This window comes from Simochromis diagramma, unplaced genomic scaffold (assembly GCF_900408965.1).
Source record: "Simochromis diagramma unplaced genomic scaffold, fSimDia1.1 OVJJ01000293.1, whole genome shotgun sequence".
Lineage (NCBI taxonomy): Eukaryota > Metazoa > Chordata > Actinopteri > Cichliformes > Cichlidae > Simochromis > Simochromis diagramma.
In genome coordinates, this window is record NW_024386801.1 from 4,769,447 (window position 1) to 4,786,152 (window position 16,706).

Genomic DNA, 16,706 nt, shown 5'->3' on the forward strand with positions numbered 1-16,706 from the left:
TAAAGAACAAAAAACTACAACTGGGTTAGACTAGTAACAAAGTTTCATTCATTGTCAAGGCCTACTTGTATCAAAGCCCCCCATTGTAAAATACTGGAGAGAAAGGACCAGCATTGACTACATGACTCTCTCAGAGTTCATTTATTCTAAAATGCCAAAACAACTGTGTGCTGTGTGGAATGTAAATAAAAAGAAAATACAATAGTTTTCAAATAATTTAAAGTTTATAGAAAATAGTACCAAGGAAACACACCAATGCTGAAACTGAGAAGCTGTATTACTTTTTATTTTAAAAAAAAAAGAAACACTGTGAAGTTAATTCTAACAAGGCAAAATATTTAATATGTCAGGAAAGATGCAACAGAGTAAAGTTGAGACAGTGAGTGCCTCAGGACTATAAATAGGCAGGGGTTCACAACTATGTGAGCAAAAACATGGACAGATGAACGTTTTTCTCTGTAGAATTTCGATTTTAAACATTCTAATAATCTGGGAAAATGCCTGTACACAAAAGGACTGTACACAGTCTTTTTTGCCACAGTGAGGAACCATAAAGAACAAACCTTCCCAAAGCCAACGCTATGGTATGAATACACGGAATTAGGCGTCCTCTCTCTCAACCATCTCTGTTGGTTCTCTGTGAGGCCCCATGGCCTTTGAGGCAGATGGAGGCTGTGATCCTGGATCAGTTCTTTGTTTGTTGAGAAGCAAGAGCTCTCTGCCATTGGACCTTTCACTCAGCAATGAAGCTCTGAGAATTTGTCCCGATTGGAAAGTAAGAAGGAAGAAGCACTCATGCGTGCTAATCTTCATTTGCAATGCTGCAAACTAAAGCCACAAAATGAGGCCTCAGGAGGGACAACAGTCCACTGCTTACTGAGAACTAGTTGGAGTAAAGATACAGCGTGAGCATTCATTTGTTTCTTAAGTGCCATTTTGAAGCCTAGATATTAGAAAAAAAATCCAAATCAAACAAACAAATAAATACATGAAAAAAGGAGAGGGACTGATTGTAAAATTGCAACCTACATGAATAACCCTCCATTCTGAAACAAAATGACCAAGATTTACAAAGTTAGAGGGAGAGAAAAAAAAGCTGTTTTTCCATAGACTTCCAAAGATCGGAAGTCTTTTTGGAACTACAGCTATCACCATCTGGTGGCCTATAAATAAGTTGAAAACACTTTCGCATTAGCTGATTTTTGTGACCCATAAGCTATGTCCATGTTTTACACCATTAGTGACTGAATTATAAAAGCAGCAGCTGTGTTAATAACAAAGGAGTTTTTCATCTTAACATTTTAAACCACAATGAAACTTCAGTAAATTCATCATAAATTTTTTTTTAAAAAAATGCCGTTTTAATTTGTAGTTAACTTCAAAAGTTTCAAAAGACTGCTACGGTCTATCAGCACAATGATCAAAACATCTAAAATTAACCGACTGATACAAAGGTTCAAACTTTCCCTGTTTTTAACGGATGAAAAATAATCATCTCATTTTTTTTTGTAATTGGGAGTGGTAAAAAGGTTTGTGCTTTAGGGATTTAGTTTAAGCGACAGAGTTTAGATAGATATGTTTCTCTGTTGTTCCAAATCACAGCAGACTCTACTGCCTATTCACAGCTCTGTTTGGTGTGATGCTTTTTTAAAAAGGCCTAAAAAGCATTAATAGAACATTAGGACTAAATGGATTTGAACTGTCCTTGCCCTTAGCAACAGTGGCCTTGTTCCAAGTGAACACTACTCTCCCTCACTCTCCTTTATCTCTCCCAGAAACTAGATTTTCCAATTTAGCCTCTAACACAACAAAGCAAGGGACAGATAATTGATTTGAATAAAAACAGCTCTGCTATAGTCATACAAAACAATAAGAAAAAAGGGAAGTGGCGGAAGTTATAAAATGGTTTTACAATAGCATAGTTTCAATTTCCAACATCTTTTTATTTGTTTTCGACTAAAAAAATGTCAGCCAAGAAACTTTCTGGGGAATGATACATGATAAATTCAATTAAAATGGAAAAATATAAGGGGAGTGACAGCTCTAAAGAGCAAAAGGAGGTAGGAAGAGAAAGAATAGGACAAGGTAGAGAGGGGTGAATAAACCTAACACTACCAAGTCTGCCAAGTCTTTTCATGTCTCTCCTGTCTATTCCTCAACCTCAGCTTCCTAAGACACCTTTAATGTGTCTGCTGCTCTTGTAGATTTTATGAGGCAGGGAAAATGGATGTAGCCACTGCTGTTGTGACTGGGCTGATACTGCTGTGCTGCTAATGGACTCTTCTCTCTGTAGCTGAGAGGCTCTGTGGACTGCATGTGCCCTAGACGGCATCCTGGTTGGCAGAAACAAGTAAAAAGTAAATAAAACATGAGACGAGGTAAATATGCTGACTACGTACTGCTGTGGTTTGAAACCCCAACATGCTTCACCTGCACTCTTACTATAGTTAACTTCAGGTGACTGGCTGACTGACAGACGGCCATCTTTACTCCTCAAATTATGTTACGCCTCTGGCCCTCTATTAATATGTATGCAGCTTTATCACTGTTTCCCCCCTTATATTCTAGTCCCCTGTGGAGAATTACAATATGAGCTCAGAGATTAAAATCCCCAAGCCTGTGGCAAAGTACATAAGCAGATTAGAATTAATAAGCAAATGCAAGCCAAGGGTTAAATCTTTCATCCACCTCTCACCTACACACAGACAGCCACTCAGACCCTCTTTCTCTCTGAAGTGTTTTAAGATGTCAATACCATGCAATTTAAACTCCTCCAGCTCCTCTTTTTCTTTACCCTCTATTTTATACGTACACACACACACACACACACACACACACACACACACACACACACACACACACACACACACACACACACACACACACACACACACACACACACACACACACACACACACACACACACACACACAACTTTTCTCAGCACAGGTAGTCATTCTGACTTGCCTGTCATGCATAATAAGCGACGCTGACATTTGAGAGAGCCGAGAGGACATGCCGACATACCACATAATAGTCTCTAACACAGTGCCCTGTGAGCAAGCAGGTAAGAGGTTTTCAGTAAGCACACTGCAAATCCACAGTGAAACAACCCCAGACTAAATGTTCAGGAAGTCCTTGGGGTGGCACTGATATTTTACTATGATAATACACATGAACTTGGGTGGGGTGTTGGCTGCCAGAAAGCGTGTTCTCTCTCACAGGCCACTCTAATTAACCGGTTACACTACGCCACTGTGCTTGGGTCACATCTCTGCATGTATTCAACAATGCTCTCGTGTGCCACGGCTCACCGATGGGTTCTGACACAGTTATAAAAGCAGAGCATACAGCAGAACAAGGGCTGCAGAGGTGGTTGAGAGAGAGAACAGGTACTGCAGCTTTAAATGGTAAATAGCCGAGACCGCGGACGCACATTCCCAATCCTGCCTTTGTTTGTCACACCTCTCAGTGCACAACTCCTAGGCATATGTGGTCAGGTTTTATTTTCAGTGGCAGAACATGCCCCCGCTATAGCATCTGTAATGGAAATACAGCAACTGCTTTCAAGGTTGACTTGTCATGAAAATTCAGTTTGAATAGCTTTTGTTTAGGCTGACATTAAGAAAAAGGTTACCATGTTTGTTTTTGGAGGGCAACCTGGAAAAGATTTGATGAAAATGGTAAAGTAAGGTTACAGCTGTGTCATGATGATTGAGACAATCTGAGAAGAAGAAACAAATCTATGTCACATATCCCGCCTCCCAATGCTTACACCAGCAGGTGCCTTTGCAGACGGCACTACCGACAGTAAGATGCTGGTACACAAAGCCAGCCCTGCATAGAATTTGAGTGGATTTAACAAGTAAACAAAAGTAGTGAAATAGCACAACAGTCCTGTAAAGATACGATCTTCATTATTATATTGGATAATTCGTCCCCCTTATTGCCTTAATTATGAATTATAAAATAATAAAAATTCATTGCAATGCAACATTGTATTTTGCACCATATGCTTATTCTGAGTCGAAGACTGAACACTTGATTTTTTTGTTTGTCAGCTTACCCAGTTCAAAAAGGGTTTAACAACAGCTACGGGGCATTTAGTATTCAGCACTCTTTATTTTTTTACATGACAATGCCTAGATCACAGTCACTGTGAAAAATACAACCTCTGACTTGGCACAGAAGTGCTGAGTCAAAAAAGTGAAATCAACCGAAGTCTAAAAACGTCATGACTCAGTAATCACACAATGAAGCCAAGCTTCAAGCTGACTTCTATCTGCAGAAACCTAACACAATAGGGAATATCTGTGGTCTGTGCATGGAGCAGCACAATGAATATACACAATGCTGAATCCCTTTACGACATAATCTACTTCTATTTTAGACTGCCGTTTCTGATACTACACTGTCTATATCATATTTATAACTGCACACAAAAAGATGTAACAGACTAATATCTTTTTGTCTTTTTCCTTGTTAGGGCTTCAAATAATGTTCGATCGTAGCTACAGAACCTACAAAATCAAACAAGTTGCTGCTACAGATATAACCTAGTTGATTTTTTTTTTTTTTTTAAATCGCTATTCATCTTTTTTTTTTTTTTAAAAGAAGCCATGACAAAGAAATAATTCATACAAGGACTTCATATCAGTGACATCCCAACTGTGCCAGCATAAATATGCATTTGCATTTAAAATATAGAAATGCCCAGTGCCTGCAGCTTCAGTTTGTTAGGATGACTGACACTGCTTGCCCTAAATACGTCCATGGATATGACTTAAAATCGACCATCATTTTCTTGACTGTGGAGTCACTCCCAAGTAAGTAAAAAACCTTCAAGCAACTGGTTATTTGTATAACTACACTGTTGTTTGATCTCTAACTCAAACCTCTTATATCTATGTTCTGTAACACTTGGACACTTAATGTTAAATACACTGATTGTTCAGCTGTCTCTTAAATGTAAGCTTCAAAAATAATCTGCATATTCAAACTCAAAACACATGGCACAATCTCACTAAAATCCAAATTAATATACAAATGGTGCCCTGTCACCCGTTGCATGGAATTTAAAACCACCTTTTATCACCACAAATATATTCAAACTTCATTTAAATAAGTGCCGGTATGAGCTCATTAATTAAGAACAGATGCGTGCACCTTTTTTGAGAGAGGTTTTCTAAAAATGGTTCTTTGCTGTATAACAAGTGTTAGGCTTCTGTACACAGGAGTTAGCACTCACCTCAGGGTTGGTCCACTTGGTCTTGATCTTCTCAGCCATCTGTTGTGTACAGCCCAGCAGGTCATAACCCTGCCTGCTCTGCAGATACAACAGACAAACAAGCGGTAAACACAGCACAGTAGGACACTATAAAAACAGCACAAACACAGATATTCTTTTTGTGCAAGTCAAACAAGACATGCAGCAGGCTAATTATTTGTTTACCTTAATCTTGCACTCATTCAAAAGAGTACCATTGAGTTTACATTTTAGTTTATAACTCTACACAAGGACAGTGCCAAAAAAACCTCATCTGGTAGTATGACAACATTTTGAGGAGACTACAGACTACAATATTACATATTTTGATATGCAATATACAAGGTGTTAAAGTTTCTCCACAAGAGCACATTAACACAGGAAGCAGGATTAAAGCTAAGGGGTGTTTAGACTAAACACTGTGGCCTTGGGCTGTATGTCTGACCCTCTTTGTCTGTAATCAATCCATATGTGTCTGTAAATGTAAGTCAGTTAAGTGTGTTGCTCTACTTTTGTTTGTACCACCAAAGACAACACTGCAGTTCTAGACAGTTAAGTTTCACTGACTTTGCATGACCATTTTAAAATAAGACTTCTGCTCAGACTTTCTACATCAGTTTATTTCACCGCTCACAAACAAAAACCTCTTATGCTCATAACATTAATTCAAAACTAAGCCCTTGTTTCTGATCATATCACCTTGTCCTCTGTGCAATAGCACAGCCCAAATGTGATCAGTGTGCTGAACATCTGACCTGAAATGAAACTGTAATAATCAGAAACACCATGCTCTGCATAAATGAACCCAGATTTGATGGACCTTCCCCCCCCCCACAAATCCAACAGATTAACATGACTTACTAGACCAAATGCAGTGCTTCACTAAACAACTTGTGACTCAGTGGCTCTATTTAAAATGCCTGAAGAGAAAAGGCCATCTGGGAAAACGGAGTAAGGGTGAAGCCATAATTGGCACCAAACCAAAAGGGACATCGGGGTGTATTCTTAATGTTTCATTTCTCTTTCACAGCTTTCACAGGAATAAAAGTGTCTGTAAGAATTAATTTATTGATGAAGAACTGTGGGTTATCATGGGACATTGTTATATTTAAAATAGAGCACATAGCCCTCTCAAATTAACTTGAAGACAATGATTGGCACACTACCTAATACAAAATTAGAAATGCAAACTAAACATGTGACACTGTATGTTTCATAGCAGATATTGTTGGGGCATGCCATAAAGATTAGGTGCACTATATATATATATATATATAAATAAACCTTACATAGTGTGCATCTCACCTTCTGCCAAACGTAGGCTTCATGCAGAGTTATGATCTCATGTTCCTTGTGCTCACCTTGCACAGCACACACCACACAGATGATCTTCTCATCAGGTTTACAGTAGAGGGAGCCCTCCTGGCCATGCTCCTTGCAACGCAATCTCTCTACTGTCACGGTGTTTCTCTTCCCATTGTCTTCAGCAGCCCCAGCCTCTGGCCCTGCTTCTGCACCCTCAGCTCCCTCGCCGAGCTCTGCTTCCACAGGTGGAGAGTTATGGGCTCCTCCTCCTTCCTCAAGATCAACCCTCTCATTCCCATTAACTACTGCCACTCCAAGAGGTGCCATCCCACGATTTGCACCCATTTCAGCTGCCATCTCTCCCACAGCTTCATCCTCAGCTGCGCCTCCAACTCTGGAGTCCCTGTTTGTGCCAAGACCATTAGCCTGGGTGCCTTCAGGGTTATAGGGCAATAGCACATGATGCGTGCTACTGGCGTGTCTGTCTGCATGGATGGGGCAGAAGGCAAAACTGCAGATGGGGCACACTTGTGTCGCTGGCTGGGCCTCATCAGGCTCGCACGCATCACATGAACCGTCCATCTGCGGCAACTCTTCTTGTTTCAGTTCATTAGAACCTGTCTCAGGTTCTCCGTTGTGCTCCATGGTGGCTGAAAAAATTCAAGGTATCAGATAGCCAAGTCTGACAGGAGAGAAACAGTGAGAAGAAGACGGGTTATAAATAGCTGTGACCTTCTGTAAACACATCTCATCTTTGCACATGGGAAAGTCCAAGATTCTCAGGACTAATCCCCTCTGATTTAATATTCCCGAAACAGATGTTGTCAGGCATCTAGACGAAATGCCATCGAGTGCCACATTACAGCACATCTGCAGTCACTGAACTGCCTTTGTGTGCAAACACACTCACATTGTTTACTGACTCACAAACAGAAAGTGCTGAGTGTGTATTCCTGTGCCCTCAGCATGACCAAACACTCCCCTGCTCTCCTTCCTTCACCTTCCTGGTTATGTCGTCAAGCCTTGACCTTTTCATATCTTGTTCTTTTTTGTCTTTATGTGCACTCACCACCACCCCCTTTCAGACCACTCTGCAGGAGTGAAGCTGAACAGAATGAAGAGAGCACAGATGCATGCATGCCTGGCTGGTACACACTTTTTTTTGTCTCCTTTCTCTTTCTCCTCGAAGCCTTCCTCTCTTGAGCTTTGTTTGTGTACTCTCTCCACTGCTGACACAAACAACCGACAGAAAAAGTGCTGTAATGGAGAGAAAACTCCCCCTCTTTCGCTCTTCCACCGCCCCTCTCTGCCAGTTCTCTGTCTCTTACTCACATTCACACAGTGCCTCCTCACACAAACACACAGACATTTTCTCCCTCATCCTGCAGGGCAGTTTGCAGCAGTCTGCAGAGTGTACTTACTCGTCTGTCTTCCTCTTCCCTCGTGTTTTCTCTCCAGGGCTTGTTCTGAGTTAATGTGGAGTCTGTGAAGAATTAGCTTGACGGCTAACTTCCTTAGCGCAGCCGTCGTACTTTGAATTCTGCTGCTGAGCTGTCGACTTATCTACTTTTACTTTACAGCACAAAGGGAGCTCCTGCTCTAAACCGACAACGTTTACTTCCTTATTTTTGTCAGCTGCTGTCTTCTTTTTTTTCTACTTCCTGCTAGCAGTCTCCTGTGTGTTTGGGAACGGTAGAGACACACAGAGGCGGGAGAGAGAAAACTCATTTGACGAGTAAAACCAAGACAGAGAAACTCTGACCCGAAGCCTCGCATTTTTTGTGTTTGGGTTAACATTTTTCCGTGTTTTATTTATTCATATAAATATTTTATCTATTTATTTTTACTTTACAAATGCACCAAAAGCCAATGACCTTGTCATGTAGCTAATATATCACCGGTCAAGAGGTTAGATGAGGTCTTCAGGGGCATACTGTTTTGTGGTGAAATCTTTGCACAGCATACATCTTTAAGGGGTTTCAAAACAAGATATACGTGGACTTTCACTCAGAGTCAAAATATACACATGCGCTGAAATGTATGCATACGTTAATGTAAATATTTTAATAAGTGGTTGTGATGACTTCACAAAGCCATGGCCCATTAACTTCTTGGTAGAGATCATAATTGACAACAACTGGCAGTTTCTGTTTGCCAGCATCAAAAGGATTTGTTTAACAGCGCTCACTTGACTGAAGTGAACTCAGAACAATGGGGAAGTCAAAGGAACTCACGGAAGATCTGAGAGAGAGATTTGCACAAGTTGGGAAGTTATCTTGGAGCCTTCATCAGTTCAAACAATTGTATGTACCGGTAAGTACAACTTATTTGGGTGTGTCACCACTGCCAAGGGCTGGGAGAAGACAGAGACTGCCACCTTTAAATGAGAAGTTGGTTAGGATGTTCAGGAACAGCTCAGCAAGTCTGCCATGAACTGGAAACTGCAAGAACCCCAACATCAATGTCCACATTGAAGAGAGTTTTACATTGCTGCACAGGCTGACAATAAATCTCTTGGACGTCCCAACATAAACTGTATTGAAAATTTGTGGACTATACTTAAAAGCAAGGTCTGTGCCAGGAACCCAACCAATTCATATGAACTCAAACTTAAAAGCCCCAAATTCTGGGTTACGTGTAATGCATGCATTACTGTAATCCCATTATATTTTTCAGTAATGTAATGTGTTACTGTACTAAATTTAATCATCACACTGTCATTACTTGCATTACATAGATTCAGTTACCTGAACGTAGGATGAATGGAAAGGGAAAGAGAAATCACAAACATGCTGTTTTCTTCCTACGCTCTACAAACAGCTGATGTTAGTTTGTGTTCAAGGAGAAATGGTGGGATGTGTACAACTTTAGAGGAGTAGCGATGTTCACATGTTTATTCATTTCTTTTTTGCATTAAATGACAAGCATGATGGTATAGGTACACTCCATCTATGATAGAAGCAACCATATTATACTGCTAACACAACTTTGACTCTTTTAGGCATCTCCACATGCTAACTTAAAGCTGCACAAAAATCTTCTAGTTCACAAGAAAGTTCAGCCGTTAAATCAGTTAAACACATAAATAAATGTATCTAAAATTAACTCGGTGCAGTAGGTTTAAAATGACAAATATTTACCAAAATATAGTGTTGTTGTATTGTAAGTATTGTAAGATAAGAAAGCCTATGCACACATTTGCATGTAAGTCATTTTTCCAACAAGTAAAAAACATTTTTAAGGTGTTAATTAAAACTGAGCATTTTCATAGCAGTAGCCTTGAAATTATGAATTGAATGCAAAAAAAACCCCTGAAAGCAACTTTATATTTTTATGTGTTTAGTTGGCTCCTATTGTAATCCTTTGCAGTGGCTCAAAATAGGGTGTGACGATGAGAAGACATTGCTATAGTTAATTTTGTAGTTAACAGAAAGAATGGATGCCTTCCGTGTTCATCTAAAGGGCAGTAAAGGAAGGGTTCTTTACAGCTGATGCATACATTTGTAAAAAAACAAAAAAAAAAATTACAACAAAGTGAGTGGAAGCTATAAACTCCAATGTATTCATTATACAATACAGGAAAAGGTTCAGCTGGAAGAGTAGACAAATTGAGAATTTTAGCATGGGTGTTAATGGGGAGTTTCTAATTATAATGTCTGCTTTACCCTTCTGTTCATGTCCTTACCATCCATAAAACTGCACTGAGAGACAATGGAACCGGATTAGAGGTCTGGAGAGAGACACAGAGAGATGATGCAAAACAAGCTGTTCTCTGTAGAGAGAGCTAAAAAGGCTATTGAGCTGGGTTTCACACAAGCAATATTTGGCAAATAATTGTTGACTGTTAGTCCGATTTGAATGGCATGTCATAAATAGCTATAAACCGTGTTCCAAAAAAGCCTTCTGCATCCACTCAGTATGGATCCTGCTGCTGTTTTTGCCAAAGTTTGTGAGCTGCTTTGTCGAGGAGAGCTCTTGTCCCATATATCTTGTTACCAGAAAAGATTTCGTCTCAATGAAAATATATTTAACTAGCAAAATCATATTTGCCTTGGCATCTTGACATAAGGATTGAAAGTGAAGCTGTGTTTCAGAGGCCATTTAATCATAATCGGGATTAGATTTGTCGAAGGCTTGTAACTGTTAGCACAGACGTCACAGCAAAATCACATTCAGCTTTGTATTATCTTATATGACTGAGCCTCGCTGCATCGTCAGTGGGGAGTTTAATGGCGTCATTACTGTCTTGCAGCACAGCAAAAGACAGCATCATCTTGCATTCTGCATAAAACTGAGAACAATTAAAGGGCTCATTGACTTGCAATTCATTAGAATAAGCACTCAATATAACTACAATATGGGTCTGTGGTAGAGAGATCTGTTCTTTTTTTCTCTACCCAGGAACTGTAGTGAAACAAAATGTGACACGCGATAGGAGCTAAAATTATTTACCTAAAATGGGCTTGTGCAGCTCAGAAAAGCCTGCACATGGATGCTGGAAACACAAGGCACATTGAGCTCTCAGAAATGCCAGCCAAGAGTGAAGGAAGGAGCTTTGGCAGACAAGCAGAGCAGACAGAAAACACTTACCTAATGCCTCAGTTTTAACATTGTTTTATTGGCACGAGGTCAGCCTTGGGTCTTAAGATTAAATGTCCTTCAGTGCAACAGCACTGGTCTGTCAGAGGAGGAACTCTTAAAATGAGTTAGCTCCCCTCAACAGCACCCCCTCCCCCATGGCTCCCCTCTTATTCGCTAATATTTCATTCTGTCACCCTGCTCCTCATTTGCCCTCTGGATCATTCCCTAGATGCTCCTGACTTTGCCACAACTCTTTCCACCTGTCATAGGTGGAAAACATGAAAGAAAGTCAATAAGCTGTTTTGTGAGGTTGTCTGTACATCCCTGTAGTCTGTCTTATTAAGAAGGACAGCTAAATGTTCATGAATAAAACCTCTAACCCCTTCGACGCTGATCTGGAACACGGACTGCTCTGAAAAGAGACGTATTGGAGTTTTATTTTCATTCGAGTAGAGTTTTTCAGCTAAATGAGTATTTCGGCTTTATGAGATATGCCCCATTGGAGGAACTCTTTAATGTTTATTTTCTGTGTGTGCATCTGCGTGTTTGTGTGCGTGCGTGAGTGCAGGGCAAGGGAGCGACACCTGTCACGACTGATCGGAGGCAGTGAGGAGTGAGATTATGGTGAGGGAAGATGAAAATAAGCACAATTTGTGCAAGTAGAGCGCATATATGTATGAAGGACTGAGATAACGGGCGGCATTTTTCAAAAGTGTTGTCATCCTAAATATTGTGCAGTCAAGAGCTCACAGCATTCGCCATGAATACAAAATGCCCTCAATTCCAACATTCAACTTGTCGATGTGCTTCAGTTTAAAGGAAAACTACATTATCTTAATATGGTACTTTAAACACCACATTCTCTAAAGCCAGTGATAATACACGGCATTCACGCAGCATTATCTAAAACAGACTGAGCTGAATACATCAGCCCTTCAAGAAAACATTTAAGCAGGCTTCAGTGTTTAGTTTTGTAGAGGTTGTTTTATAGAGGTGTTTATTTGCCTTTAGAATTAATTTTGAGGTTTTATTGGACGTATTACATTGATTTTTGTCCCCCCCCTTTTCCCTTTTAGACAGAGGGTAGAGATATTTTGTCTACTTTCACTAACATTTCATTTCAAGAGGAAGGAGAAAAACATATTTTGAAGGCTCCCTCCTGAAAGTGGAAATATTTTAGTTAGTGAGGAAGAGCGCCAGCATTTCCTCCAGCTGGATGCAAGTACTTTACCTAAAATAGTTACAATTACAAGACTGCGGCCTCACATTAATACATCATTTATTCAATAATCGCATGGGACTCCTGCCTCGTATTTGCTGTTCAAGCCTGTTTCCTGTCTTGGATGAGATTACTGGGTGCAGATGGACAGAATGAGAGCAATGGGTTATATCAAGTATAATTGGGAGTCTTTGGATTATTATACATTAGCAATAAAACAACACTACTTGATTATTCCCCTGTAATGCATTAGTAGTGCTTAACTTCTTAAAGAAGAATATGGCTTTTTCATGAAAAAATCACAGAGCCTTATTAAATAATCTAAGGAAATTATTTTACACTTAAGTCAGCAACTGCTCTCATTTTTTTCCCCCTTGCCTTTTTATGCAATGTACACACAAAGCAATTGAACTAGCAAAGCACTGTCAGTGCCTGGCTCTTATCAGCCTCTTACACACGCTCTGTGACTAAAGTTACTGTCTTACACCAATAGAAGCGGCGCAGTCATGCACAACCAGGTCTGCTTTTGCTCTGGACGGTGATGGTAATAATGTTGTACAGACTCAAACATCCAGCTCAGCTAATATGATGACACTGAATTCTCAATGCACAGTTTAGTGTGTGGAAGCAATTAAGTTTAAGCTTGTATTCCTAAAGCAATTTGAAATGTATCATACATCACTAGTCCTTTATTTGCTATGTGTGGGAGAACATTTCAGAAAGTATAGAGAGATTTCGTTTTTCTTAATTTGTTTTGTTTCTATAGCAGCTTGAGTGTCAGCTGGGACCTCTAAAGAGCTCAGCAACCCCATGCACCTGCACCTGATCAGCCTCTTTTAATTAGAGTGACATAAGAATGACTCATGAAGGTTACATGGTATAGGGTATATATATAAAACAACATTTATACTTGATGAAGTCTGTTTTCGTACTTTTCTTTCATTGTCTTTCAAGAGAGTAATGAGTAATGCACGCTTTTGTATTTGTTTAATCCAAGTTGAATTAATATAATAAATGTGAAAAAAAAAATAGAAAGAGGAAAAATAAATTGTACTCTTGAAGAACAGAGAAAAAAAGAGGCAGTAACCATTGTAATTAACTGGGTAATTTAGGTGGTGCATGTTTATGCCAAATTATTTTTATTTATTTATTAACCTTTATTTAACCAGGAAGATCCCATTGAGATTAAAAACCTCTTTTTCAAGGGAGACCTGGCCAAGATAGGCAGCAGCAGATGTCTCACAGTTACAGAAATTACTCAAACACAGGCAGCAACAACACACATGCAACAATAAGTGAAAGAATACAAATAAAATAAAAAATAAAATTCAATAAAATTCAGATAAAATAAAAAAGTCAGTTAAAATGACAATCAATCTAACTGAAACAGTTGCATGTTATGGACTTGGCCTCAAGGATTCGTAGTTTAGATTTAAAATCACTTAATGAAATGAATTCAGTCATTTTCCCTTCCTTCTGCAGTTTGTTCCAGGCCAAGGGTGCTAAATGGACAAAAGCTCTTTTACCAAGTTCAGTTCGGGCAAATGGAACAGAAAGCAACAAGTAACCATGAGGACGAAGAGAATACCGACCAGCATGTTTCATTACAAGCAGGGAACATATATAAGAAGGCAGCAACCCAAGTATCGCCTTATATATAAAACTGTATAAATGACAGTTCCTCCGACTTACCAAAGCAAATGGTCTTGATTAAGTATTTTACATATATATATATATTTTTTTGGTATATGACTAATTTAACTTTTCGTGATGGTCACACGTGAAATATTAGATGTCTTTGTCTTTTCAAATAAATCAACAGATACAGTTGTGTTCTGGTTGTTTAGAAAAAATAAAAGTTTTCTCAGACTCAAAATAAAAAACTCTGAATAAAATATGTCAGCAGCTGGTCCACTCTTGTGTGTCGGCTGCATTCCCAAAGCACTGGGCCCTTGTATTTTTTCATTTGGTCAGCATAATTGTTCCACTGCAAGAGTTTGACCTTACAATACTATACATTTATTTTATGTTGCAGAAACATCTAGGACCTCATCTTTAATGTTTATGTTATCAGACGATTCCCCTGTATACACGCATAGAAACAGCTACAACGCTTATGGCTGAATGGTATATCAGTACATCAGTATTTATTACGGAACTATTTGATGACAAGCAATAGTGCTGAAGTTCTCTGGGCTCCAGAGAAAAAGAAACTTCCAAGAGAAACTTAATCTGCAAGGCTGAAAAGGTGATTTGTGTAGAGACTCATATCTTAGGAGGAGACCATCCTTGAAGTTATTATTGGATTCATGCCCAAAAGAGGGATTTTGGTAATGGACTGTGAGAACAGAAATGCATGTATTAAGAAAGGTTTTTTTTGTCAAGAAATCACAAGTGTGAACATACAGTGGAGGAGGCCTGGCATAGAAGACAGAGCCTGGTGACAAATTAAAGGAAAAAAAACAAACCAAATCATCCTTGTGAGGTACCAGAATGGCTTCAATGGACATTGGATCTACACATCTCTGAAACTCAGTTCTTCAAAAAGATAAATGGCGCTTTACTAGTCCCTAAGGACCCCAAAGCGCTTTACATATCCAGTCATCCACACATTCACACACTGGTGATGGCAAGCTACATTGTAGCCACAGCCACCCTGGGGTGCACTGACAGAGGCGAGGCTGCCAGACACTGGCGCCACCGGGCCCTCTGACCACCACCAGTAGGCAACGGGTGAAGTGTCTTGCCCAAGGACACAATGACCGAGACTGTCCAAGCCAGGGCTTGAACTGGCAACCTTCCAATTACAAGGCAAACTCCCAATTCTTGAGCCACGATCGCCCAACTTGTGGTGTTTTGAAGATGTTAGTACAGAGCTGCATTTTCCAAAGGTGTAGCTTGGCTGGGATCTGGCTCAGGCAAAAACCAAAGTGTCATTATTCACAGCCTCCCCTTTGCCCTACAGATAGGAGCATTACCCCATCAGGGTAAAAGGGTTTCACAACCAGGAAAAGGTGATCACAACAGCTTTGCAGTGACGTGCATGAATCGTCATGTGCATGAGAGCGCAAATAAATTGTCATATTTCATTTATATCTTAGTTTGAACTCATTTATGTTCTTGAAGGAAAATTCTGAGGGTTATTTTCCATGTGTCATAATGTTTGATTTGGCCTTTTCCACAAGCTGCCTCAAAAATAGCAGAAAACACAGATGCTCAGTAATGTTTACTTTGTGGAAGCAGTCAGACCTCCGCCGTGAAGCAACAACAAGGAAAAAAATTTCTACCACATGAAATGTTGCTACATTTTCTTATTTAGATGGTTCCCTACTATGTGTTAGAATTATCTGTACTTAATAGAAGAGTCTGCGGTTAATAAAGTAGACCTACCTATCTGTGCTTACACTCATTCTGTCTCTTTGCTCAGACCAAAATGTAAGAAAACAGTGTGTCATACACAACGGGTGCTTTGTCTGAGGTTGTTATGTCTTGGCTTTACTCACAACATGCTCATTTTTGTGCTACATCTGTGCTTCATCAATAGCAAACAAGTGTGTGCTTGCCACTGAGTCACACTCTGCAAAGTAGAGCACACGCCACTTGCATCTTTTCCACTTTGATTACTTTCCAAACTCTAGAACTTAGAAAGAAGTTGTGTGAATACAAATATGGTTGCAAAGTGATGTTAACATCTGATTATGTAGCTTGCATGCAAGAATATTCAAGTGCATAATCATACAGTGCTAAGATTAATGACCTTTTTCAATAGTCAAGCGTGCTTGGCCACAGCTGGATTAGTGTCTGCCATGACATCATAGCTGAGGACACAGAACAGATCGTTGGCGCTACATAACAATGACATTCAGTGTTTTTCCCTCAGCAGGCCCCTAAATGTGGGCGCCAATTGACAATGCTCCTCTGTGCCCCCTGAAGTATGGCATCCTGGCATCGTTGTGGCCCTGGAAGGCTCTTGGGATGAATATTCGTGCCAAATGCATTCAAACCTTCCAAATCCCTAGATGGTATCCTCTGGGACTCATGCTTGATTGTCTGGGATTCAGCTTACAAAAATGCTGAAAGAAAAACTGCTTTAAGGTAAGTGTGTTTAGTGAGATAGACAAAGCAAGTGAGGAAAAGAAAGAAACACCTTTGAATAGTTAAAAAGTGCCATCTTGCAACAAGCAAAGGTAAGTCTACTCTGAAATGCATAATTTTGTAGATAAATTGGGCTGATAATGACTGAAATGGTTTTTACACACTTCTTGCTTGGAGAAGGAAACAGGAAATGTATTTCCCAAAGAAACCTTACCAAAAATAAATAAATCTTTAAAGCAC

General features: G+C 39.7%; 1 protein-coding gene across 2 annotated transcripts in view; it reads right to left on the reverse strand.

Moving 5' to 3' along the window:
- trim44 (tripartite motif containing 44) overlaps positions 1–8,235 on the reverse strand; it is a 45,956-nt gene extending 37,721 nt beyond the window's left edge. Inside the window, exons 1-3 of one of the 2 annotated variants that reach the window (XM_040025274.1) lie at positions 7,993–8,235; positions 6,572–7,253; positions 5,249–5,326 (exon numbers count right to left, since the gene is read on the reverse strand). In XM_040025274.1, coding sequence (XP_039881208.1) covers positions 5,249–5,326; positions 6,572–7,216 — 723 coding nt within the window. In that variant the 5' untranslated portion in view covers positions 7,217–7,253; positions 7,993–8,235. The other variant, XM_040025275.1, reaches the window with a different exon arrangement.
- Between the last annotated feature and the right edge of the window lie 8,471 nt (positions 8,236–16,706).